Genomic DNA, 10,998 nt, shown 5'->3' with positions numbered 1-10,998 from the left:
ATCTTATCTTTATCTTATAAGAAATGATGTTATTTAAGATATAAGATCCTCAGCTAAAAAAGACATATTCAAAATGCATGTAAAAGATATCAGAGCAAAAAATTATAATGAAAATAATAAAAAAGAGATCGATATTGAATATTGACAGCTAAAAGGTAAAAATAATCAAAATAAAAGAAATTAATTATAACAACAAATAAAATTGAAGAATACCATAATAATATCACATAACTAGTAGTGAGAATTGATAAGCATAAGAGGGAACAAATAAAATGCTCCAAACTAGAGTCAAGCTCTCCCATAGGAAAGAGAGAAAACACTCGTCTACTAATTTTTTATTTTCATGTTTTTTAATTACGATCTTGTCGTCGATAAGCTAAAAATGTGTCATATCATGTTTTATCACCTCTTTCCAATTCTTTCTCAATCTATCTGTATCTCTCCTTGGACGTCCTACAATCATTGTCAATCTCTCGCAGTACTCTCACTAGAGCATTTGTGCTAGCTCCTTCTCTTTACATGTTCGAACTATTTCAATTTCGTTTTTCGTATCTTATCTATTTATCCATCATGAAAATCACTCTCATACACCTTGTTCCGAATACTTTATTCGTAATTATATCTAGTCTTCTAATACATCTATCTAACCATTCTCATTATTTTCGCTATTTTCATCTTCTAAACGCGCGTGAATTCTTGACAATTTCTTGTATTGTTACGATACTAAATACTATTTTTGCTCCCTAACATCATGTTTCATCCGTTTGACAAAATATCATTTATATCCTATTTCTGGAGTCATGATTTGACTTGTTATCCAATTGCTAAGAGTTATCAAGTTATATATGAGTGTGACATTTGGTTCCTCCATTATCACAATATCACACGTATAAGAAATGACTTTGTTATTTTCTCTAATTAATTTAAATATGTCAATTTATGCAGTTTGAAAACCTTTTTTTTATGGATAAGGTAAACTAAATGGATGACCATGACTTATAATACTTTAAAATTAGAATGTTCTTGTGGGGTAAAAATACCACAAAATATTCATTTCACACTTTGGTTCAAACACCAATTATGAGGGTATATCATTATCCTTTCATCAAAAAAAAATTTTAAAAAAAATTCTGATTAGAAATGATTAATTAATTGAACTACTAAAATTTTCGGAGAGATCGTTATTCAGTTGTTGAGAAAAGGAAATTTCCTTCAACATCTTGCATTAGTCCCCACCACGAGTTTAACCACTTCCCAACTAAATCCATCAAATGTCAATTTTGCCCTTTTCAACTTCCATTTTTAAGGACCCTTACAAACCTCTTGAAGGGTAATTTAGTCTTAAAATGTTACTACCCCGAAAAAACAATTATCCTCTGTTCTAAAAGGTGATACAAATATTTTTTGGGAAATTCTGTTTTCTTAGTTTACAAATTTACTTTTAGTTTAACGTATTTGCTTATACCAAATTAAGTGGATGCATGATCAATATTTGATTGAAGTTTCAAAGAAAAAAAGATATTTACCGTTAAAATTTAAAAATAACACATAAAATTTAATTTAAAAGTTATGAACTAAAGTTGGAGTATATAGCAATCAATTACGTATAAACAAAAATGTCTAAGAGGAACGTATAAATTAATGTTTCCATAGATTCGATCTTGGTTTATAATTATAGCTTTTATACTTGTTCGTTTCTTTTTGTTTATTTATTTTTATTCATACTCCATCTACTTGATTATAAGGAGAGGACAACATCTTATTTTTTTTAATTTAAGAACGGAAGTCCTACGATTACATTAAAGTACACCAATCAACATTGTACTAAAGACTTATATACGTAAACTCTTGAAAAATAGATTTCGTGCAAATTGTATACCGAGCTTTTGATGTAGGTGTTCAATAGGTAACAACGCATTAAGTCGCAAACAAGTTGATCAAAGGGACCAACGCTTCTACTCCTCCACCGATAAACTATTCTTGCGAGAAGTAATGAATGTCGTCAACGAAGAGAGTCACAAACCATACCTTATACTACAAAAGACCCCGAAAGGGTGATTGGTATGTAGTTTTACTATTTTACCCCTATCTTATAAGGACAATTTGACTATGTCTTGAATTCATGACATACACTCCAACGTCACCAACCACAACCAAAAATGAACAACAAAAAAAAAAAAAACATCGTGTACACGCGTTATCCATGCTCATCCCACATGTAACAATGAAACATAGTCCACAAGATTATAATCTAATGGTGCAGATTGATTTGTCTTGTGGGGACAAATTGAAAAAAAAAAAAAAAACAGGCATGGATCAAACAACTTGGTTCTTGTAGAGTCAGACAAGTTGGTATTTATATATAAAAAACACAGAATTACTAGTACTAATAATTGTAGTAGTATATAGTAGAACAAGAACAAGAAAAAGTAAAAGGGGTTGAATTTTTTTGGGATTTTAGGAAGCTTCCTTACAAGTATATAAAATATAACTAAAAGGGTGTAAGTGTTCTCATTCCTTTTTCTTGAATTCCAGAAGATTGATTTGTATTATTTTTGTTAAGTCTTGAAAGATTGATTTTTTTTCATAAAGGTTGAATTTTTGGCACATAAAGACTAAATTTTTGTTTGTGGGGTTTTATCTAAATTTTGGTTAGTTGAAACTTGAAAGTTTCTTTGTTGTATCTTATGGAAATTGTTTAATCTTTTTGCTTGCTGGATTTGTACCTACTGAAGATATTTTTATTGGAAATATACCATAAAAGGGTAATATATCTTAACTTTGGTCAAAGCCCTAAAGGGGTGTGCTTTTCTTCTAAGCTAATTTTGAAATTTAATCTTTTATCTGTTCACATAGGAAACTTGCAGATTGCTGTTGTTGATTTTTCTCTCTACTGTGATACATCTTAAGATCTTCTCTTTCTGAGTTCAACTTGACAGGTATATTTGGCTTTGCTTCTTTTGACTTTGTGTTCTTGTTTTCTCTGTTTTTGTCTGATTTTGCTTTGTTTTTTGTTCTGGATTTGGTGATTGGTTGTTTTTGAAGTGTAGTTCTTTATCTGTTTTACAAACTTGTGAAGAACAATTTGTGTATGGATCATGTTTGTTGCCCTTAATTGATCTTCAGAAGTTGAGAATTCAAAATTCTCCAGTATGTTTTTATGTGATTACCATGTTCATACTCAGGAGGAGGATAGATCTGTAGAAATCAAAGGGTTTTGGAATGTTTGCCTTGTTCTTCTTTTTTGTTTTTTGATAAACATGGTGTCCAGGGCAGCTTGTGCGCACCTCGGTTAATTCCACTGGTTATGTGCCACCTCCCGCCGCAAGGTAACTCCTCTGTCCACCAAGGCTAAGGCTAGGACAGAAGGAAAGTATTCACTTAGTTTTTTGGTCTCTAGTTCTCAACTCACTTCATTGACCACTAGACCACTTCCTCGGCTGCAATGGTTGCTTTTTTCTTGTTGAGGTTTATGTTCTTTTTGGTATTTTGTTGATTCTCTAATGGGCTAAATCCCTTGTTGCTTCCAACTTTTTAACACCTTGTGTCAAAAGCAAGAAGTGGTATTATTAAATATCGTCTTTGATTTTCTCTTTATTGTGAACGATGGACATGTAATTTTGACGATGTTCTTCTAGTGTTGAAGGAGCTTGAGTAATAAACTAAGGAAAACTTCCTACTCCGCAAAAGTAAGACTTGGTTTTGCAGGAGTTTTTTCACAAAGTAAACACCATTTAGTGATTTTAGGAGTTACTGTTGGTTGCGAGATGACTTGCTATCGTTGATGAGTAGCTTTTTTAATTCTGTTGGTCTCACAGATATGGTTCACGAAACTAAAAAGCTCAAAAGGATTTTGAATAGTTATAGAGAGGAGAGTACATTTTCTTTCACTAAAATCATTTTCGGACGCTGAATCGTCTGTAACCTGCTGCGTTCTATCTCATATGTTGAATTATTTACCCCCCGACTTGATATCCAGTGCATAAGGATCGTATGAAGCAACAATGCATATATCTTCTATTCCCATATTTGTCTTTTAATATTGTCTTATTTTCCACTACTGGTTTCTTTTTGTCTAATCGGAGTGTTTGTCTATTTGATGTTTCAGCAGCAGAGAGCAGTATCTCCCAAATACCAAATTCAGTTACAGGGATCCCGTACCAGTTTCTAGTTGAATCGAGGAACAGTGTTTGTAAGGGAACATTCAAGCAGCTTCATTTTGAGAATTAGAATAACAAGCGAACCATGTCTTTAGTTAGATCTCTAAGATCAATTGGAAATGGGAAGCTGTATTTTCAAAATGGTCACGACGATAACTCTAGCTTGTCAACATCCATGTACTCCAAAAATGCACGTGGGATTATGTATGCAACCGAGTCTAGCAGCACAGACAGTTATGATCCAAAGTATTTGCTAGAATCACCTTCACCTTCGGAAGAACTTTTAACCACATCACCTACAGATGTCTTGGGGAATCCATTCCACCAGAGACATTCATCTTCTTTCCATCCATCAAGAGATTACAATCAGGCTAGTTATGATTCAGGAGACTTTGTCAATCAAAGTCCAGATTCATCAGAATATAATGATGGAAGGGTGACAATGAAGCTTCAAGAACTTGAAAGGGTACTTTTCGATGATAACGAAATTGAAGGAGATGATGTATTTACTCGTGGGGAGACTATGGACATAGATGATGAATGGTTTAACCAGATCCGAACTGAGTTACTTCAGGAGTCTACATCTGCAGATTCTAATATCAGTAGCAGTAGTAGCTACAAGGAAATATCTGTATCTGCTCCTCAAACTCCAAAGCAGATGCTTTTTAGTTGTGCTGCTGCTATTCAAGATGGACATATTGAACAAGCCTCATCTATGATTAATGAACTGAGGCAGATGGTCTCCATCCAGGGAGATCCTCTTGAAAGGACTGCAGCTTACATGGTAGAAGCTCTTGCAGCTCGAATGGCTACATCTGGCAGAGGTCTTTATAAAGCTCTAAAATGCAAAGAAGCTACCTCTTCGGAGAGACTCTCTGCTATGCAAGTCCTCTTTGAAGTATGTCCGTACTTTAGGTTTGGTTTTATGGCAGCTAATGGTGCGATCCTAGAGGCTTTTAAAGATGAGAAAAGAGTTCACATCATAGATTTTGACCTTAACCAAGGAAGTCAATATTACACTTTATTGCAGACATTGGCTAGTATGCCTGGTAAGCCACCCCATGTGAGGCTAACTGGGGTAGACGACCCTGAATCTGTCCAACGTGCTATTGGAGGCCTTAATGTCATTGGTCTCAGGCTTGCAGAGCTGGCCAAAGATCTTAAGATCTCTTTTGAGTTCCAAGCAGTGTCTTCCAACACTGGATTAGTCACCCCAGCAATGTTGAACTGCCGTCCTGGTGAAGCTGTTTTAGTAAACTTCGCGTTCCAGCTTCATCACATGCCTGATGAAAGTGTATCAACGGTAAACCAAAGAGACCAGCTTCTGCGGATGGTGAAGAGCTTAAATCCAAAGCTGGTAACAGTTGTTGAGCAAGACATGAACACTAACACTGCCCCATTTCTACAAAGGTTTGCAGAAGTCTACAACTACTATTGTGTCGTATTCGAGTCTCTCGATGCAACTCTTTCAAGGGATAGCCAAGAGAGGGTTAATGTAGAACGGCAATGTCTTGCACGTGATATCATCAACATTGTTGCCTGTGAAGGATTGGAGCGAATAGAGCGCTATGAGGTTGCAGGGAAGTGGAGAGCTAGGATGATGATGGCTGGTTTCACTCCATCCCCAATTAGCCGAAATGTCTATGACTCAATCCGGAATCTTATCAAGCAATATAGCGAAAGGTACAAAGCAGAGGAGGAGGCAGGTGCACTCTATTTCGGGTGGGAGGACAAGACCCTGACTGTTGCTTCAGCTTGGAGGTAGAAACAACATATGCTCTCTCAGAAACAAACAATGCTGTGCATTGGATCAACTTGTAGCGAAAACAGACTGTGTGATAATATTTCAGTGTTTATGATCAGAATGCATGGCATTGTATACTTTGATGCCATTCAAGATAAGATTAACTTTTGTGCTAATGTAGGTTGATGTGAAACTAGTAGATAAAACTGTTTTTTTTCGTCCTCTATTGTCAGTTTCTACTTCAGCTAGCTATTCTTATACTTCATTTTAGTTTTCTGTCCAGATAATTGAGCAGGATCTTAGCAAGTCCGATAGTTGCAGCGATTTTCTTCCATTTGACTATTATTTTTTTATATGTTTAATTTATTTCACTTCTATTTCTGTCTATAATTTGAGCTTAAATGGAGAAGTGAAGATCTATATGGTCGATTTTAATGTATTTGGGACAGAGGATACAGTTATTGTATAAAGTTGGTGTATGGGGATTCTGCTAAATCAGGAGTAATTTCTTGTGATTGCTTAAGCAGCATGAACATTCACAATCTTTCCAGTCTTTAAATATTTGAAGGTCGAGTTTGTTCAATTGAAGCTAATACTCTTGTTCAAGATTAATTGAAGACCATATTTTAGGTACTGGTTCAACCAAAGGTGTTTATCTCTTTATTTGGTCGGTTTTAAGTAAGAAGGAGAAGATTGAAGTCTAAGATATGTGCTCATGGATATAGCAGTGTTAAATTAGTCAAAGTGTGTACAAACTTATCATAACATTGTAGGATATATGATTCTTGGACTTTAAGCTAAGCTAGGTCAAAGTCTTCTAAATCAACTCACAGAACAATTACCAGTTCAAATATGAACCTGGTGGCTCTTTTCCTTCATTTCCCCAGTATCAATTTGGGTCAGAGTTCAGACTTTATAGCACTTCTTGGTGGACCAACTTTTGTCTTCATCTCAATCATCAATTGGTCATCCATGAGAGAAGAACCAAACAATACCAGTAAACTATGAGTCAGGATCTAATTATTTGCATATACATATACAACACCTAGAGATAGTCAAGTACATAGAAAAGTATCTAATACGTTAACCGTACAACTCAGAGAAAAGTGTAATAACTTGGCCATACAATATAATGTTGTTCAGCTATTCGTTAAGGCCATGGAGACGATGAAAGGCAACAAGATACCTTACATATACAAGTTTACACATAATGAACTAACTTTACATCAAAAAATTCCCTTCATAGGAAATTGCTTCATCTTGCAGATTCCTATTCTATTACTGCCCTGATAAACCGGGTTAATAAAGGTGCTTCCAATAAGAGTTAGAATATAGATAATACGATCAGATGAGAAATATGGTTAGTGTTTGACACCTACAAAGCACAAACCAACTTCAGCTTGCGCCTGCAACTCTTCCAAGAGTTTAACAATGTTCTCACGGGGCATCGAGGCATCAGTCTGCTCTGACAAGATCTTCCTCACTCTGTGTGCACAAAAAGAAAAAGAAATAATTAGCAGGTTTTGCTAAGCAATAGCATATTATCTGGCCTTAAATCTACAAAAAGACTGGCAACTAGAAGATAGGAAATCAGGTATCTCCTGGATCTCCATGTGAATTATTCGAGGATCTAGTATAAAATTTGAATCACTCAGAATTAGAATGGACAGACTTCCGGCCTCCCCAAATACCAATAGAGGATCAGTAGCAGAAAAGCACTAATAGAAGTACATGCTTAGGAACACTTATATTAAGATAGACTGAACTATACATGGTTCATGCCAACCTACTACAGAGTAACAAACAGTTGGTAACATAAAACAGCACGTTCTACACCACTGGAAGAAGATAAACGACAAAAAGAGGTAGCAGAAAGTCTTGATAAAGAACATATAATGGAGAAAAACAGTGAGCCTCAGGCGGGGGAAAAGGTTTCCCTTCATGATGATGTAGAAAAGGTCTCTGCAATAATCACTGGTAGAACTAACAGGTTTTATACTTCAAAAAATTATAAAGAATAACAAAAATAGCTGTTTTAAGTACCATAAGGGATTATAAAAGGATGTCTGTTTTTACAATACTGTTGTCACTGGATGATTGAAGTTTAGCAGGACTACTTCATGTGAGTTTATTGATCCTATGAAACAGAAAGGTTGCATCTACTCTGGCAAGGAATTCTACCATTTGATCTGGTAAGGCAAACTGTCTGTCTACGCAGAGCAGTAAGGACGCATTTGGTTTGTGAACAGTGGTACACGGATTATAATGCAGGATTGTATTAAGGTGATCAATATAACTGGATTATGTACTTTCACATTAGATTTTTTTTTCATGTTGAAACTTGATGACTGATGTATATCTAAAAAAGGTTTTGGTCTTGAGCTGGATAAAGATTTGTTCCAATAATAATTATCTTGGCACATGTAAACACTTCATCCAATCCAGAATTGGTTTTATATCGTGTTAAAAAATAATTAAAGGGCTACAATAAAAGAAAACATTTTCTAAAAAAACCAACAATTTCACAGGAGAATTGAATGAAGTAATACTAAAACATGAAATAAAATGATAAATCTTGAATTCTTCTTCAATCACAAAAATTTAAAAATTCTAATATTTTTGAAAAATTACACTATCTAACACGTGTATACATTAACTACTAAATATTGAAAGCCTGTTAAAGACATGAACTATGACCTTGGATTCATGAAATCAGTGTGAATAAAGAAGCACTTTTTCATGCAAGTTGATGCTAAACTATGATAAATTAACTTTTATATTCCTATACGTGAATGACTCTCAATTTTGTCAATAAATGTCATTTAGCTATCAAAAATTATGAGGGATGTCCCAAAATTTAGACAAGGCCAGCCATCCGAATATAGAGGCTAAACTAAATCTTGACTCTAAAACCCAGTAAATGACTAACATTGTTTAGTTCAAAACTTATGATTCAGGAGAGGAGTAAGAATTTTGTGCAATCCAGCTTAAAAGGTACCTTTGAACTATTGCAGTGTTTCCATGACCAGTGCAAATAATAAGCATAGCATTTAGAGGAAGATTGGAGTAAATGCTCCTGACTCTGCGATTCATGCAGCCTAATATATCCTTTAGTTCGGGAGTGACATCAAATTTGATGCTTTTTCTGGAATTAGACTGTTTCTCACATGTCATCAATGCTATCATTTCTGCTAATTTTTTATTTAGCTCCTCAGAGTCATCTGCTTGCTTCCTCAAATATGCATATAGCTCTGCAAATTGCGTCCAGATAAACTGTACCTTATCATTTCTGACCTATCAAGACAAGTGATGCCAGTATAGTGAGCTTTCAGATTCTTAATCAGTCTGCTTTTGAACAATATAACAAATTAGATTCTTTTGACTCACCTCTTTAATGGCTTTTGAAAGAGCTTCATCGTCTGATGATACTGGAATTGTATGGGACAATTCAGCAGCATATCTCCTTGCTATGGATATATTATCAATGATTGAGGATCCTTTGCCAGAGTCACTCAGAACTGAAAGAAGCTTCCGCCGCAATAATTGTTGAGACGGAGGTATGCCAAAATCAGGCCCTAGTTCAGGAAGTTACAGCCCAATGAAATCTAGGATGCATTGATCCAAAAAGCAAAATGAAAATATTTTGTGATCCATAATAAGCAACATAAATAGCACAAAAAGAACTCCATTTCGAGGAGAAAAGAAAATGAAGGTAAACAGGGATTGGAGAAAGAAAGCACAAGAATGGTGTTGCTTGTATATCTGGTGTTAATATAATGTACTCATAAAGTTTTAACTACGGGTTGCCTCCAATTTACATAGAAGCTTCGTTTTTTATATCATTGGATGTGGTGCAATTAGTCTAAGAGCACTAACTATTATGCAAACGACTGATATGCTGGGGGGTAGGTATAAATGTGTTTAGCATGCATCATTGCATCTATGTTATAGTGAGGCTAAGAGGAGCATTAATTTTCTATAGGCAATACCAATTAGTTGAGATTACACACCCCTCTTACACATCTTAACTTGAAATTCCGTAGCTAGTACCCCACCACCACCACAAATTTTGACACGTAGCTAACGTTTTTTTTTTCAACATTTCTAACACATGAAGAGGTTTAACTTAAAAAAGATTGACAAAATGGATGGTCAGATTTAATCAAATGATCCAACAGTCTAAATATTTTTCATCTTATTTATTATTCATTTTCTTTGTTTTTAATCTTCCTTTTTTACAGCCCAACCACCTCCACCACCACCACCCCTTGACAAAACACATCCTCCCACTCCCCACTTTTCTCTAAAGAACACCCACCAACTGAAAGATACACAGGATTCCGCTGTCATCCCTCTTGTCCTTGATGCCATGGACTGTGTTACCACAGAAATTCTCAATTTTTATATCAGAATTCCCAATGGAATTGCAAGGTTTATTAAAGATTAATTTAGTTGGGAAAGTTAAGCCACTATGGCTCTTAAGATCAATATCCAATCTGAAGAGTCGTCTCTAAATCCGTGTATTGTAGAGACACGGGTGAGGAATGGCAGAGGCTTGTCCAATGGTGGAGCAAATCCCAGATGAAGATATCACAGAACTGGACATCATCAATGCAGTTTTTGACAAGTCCCAAAAGGGGAATGAAATGGCAGCACCAGTAAATGAGACTAGAGCCATTGTGATGCACGAGTCTCGGAGAAAAGAGGGACTCTAAAAGCAAGTTAAGGACGATAATTACTGTTTGCTGGAAGACATCAGATGAACCTGGTGCAGAAGGAAGAAAATGGTGCTCTTCTGCTACAGTAAAAATTACACCGAGAAACAACCCTTTTCCGGCTTCTATGGCATCAGCTAGTGATGGGAGCTGTTGGAGGGGATCAAAGAGAAGGGTGTCTTGGGGTCTGTAATAGTGGTCAAATAATAGTCCAGCAGTCTGACGGCGACTTGAGGGGTGGTTGGAGAAACGAGTGGTGGTAATCTTCTTTTTTGTGATTTCCTTTCTTTTCTTTTGACACATGTCACTCAATGAGTGGCGCATGTGATACACTTCCCGATATAAAGTGGTGTTATTCCATCCGGGGGGGGGGGGACTA

The 10,998-nt window shown here is 35.6% G+C and overlaps 2 protein-coding genes across 5 annotated transcripts in view; one reads left to right on the top strand and one right to left on the bottom strand.

Annotated features, from left to right (window-relative positions):
* Positions 1-2,452: 2,452 nt before the first annotated feature.
* On the top strand, positions 2,453-6,213 carry LOC102601859 (scarecrow-like protein 1). 4 transcript variants are annotated; one of them, XM_006356250.2, is made up of 3 exons: positions 2,453-2,501; positions 2,857-2,939; positions 4,109-6,213. In XM_006356250.2, exon 3 carries the CDS (start codon positions 4,246-4,248, stop codon positions 5,923-5,925), a length of 1,680 nt encoding a protein of 559 aa, XP_006356312.1. In that variant the 5' UTR covers positions 2,453-2,501; positions 2,857-2,939; positions 4,109-4,245; the 3' UTR covers positions 5,926-6,213. The 4 variants fall into 4 exon arrangements, with proteins under 4 accessions (XP_006356312.1, XP_006356311.1, XP_006356313.1 ...); XM_006356249.2 differs by having other exon boundaries at positions 2,457-2,765; XM_006356251.2 differs by lacking the exon at positions 2,453-2,501 and having other exon boundaries at positions 2,518-2,939; positions 4,112-6,213.
* Positions 6,214-6,956: 743 nt separating this feature from the next.
* Positions 6,957-10,998, bottom strand: part of LOC102601294 (small RNA degrading nuclease 5) — a 23,600-nt gene continuing 19,558 nt past the window's right edge. The window contains exons 12-14 of the mRNA XM_006356246.2: positions 9,292-9,479; positions 8,903-9,198; positions 6,957-7,389 (exon numbers count right to left, since the gene is read on the bottom strand). Coding sequence (XP_006356308.1) covers positions 7,266-7,389; positions 8,903-9,198; positions 9,292-9,479 — 608 coding nt within the window. The 3' untranslated portion in view covers positions 6,957-7,265. The remainder of the gene's footprint in view (positions 7,390-8,902; positions 9,199-9,291; positions 9,480-10,998) is intronic.

The sequence above is a fragment of the Solanum tuberosum genome, unplaced genomic scaffold, assembly GCF_000226075.1.
Source record: "Solanum tuberosum cultivar DM 1-3 516 R44 unplaced genomic scaffold, SolTub_3.0 scf00213, whole genome shotgun sequence".
NCBI lineage: Eukaryota > Viridiplantae > Streptophyta > Magnoliopsida > Solanales > Solanaceae > Solanum > Solanum tuberosum.
The sequence above is the reverse complement of the archived record's forward strand: the minus strand, read 5'-3'. Positions and strand labels throughout refer to the sequence as shown.

Coding starts and splice junctions, on each gene's coding strand:
- LOC102601859 (XM_006356250.2), top strand. CDS start 4,246: ATGTCTTTAGTTAGATCTCTAAGATCAATTGGAAATGGGAAGCTGTAT.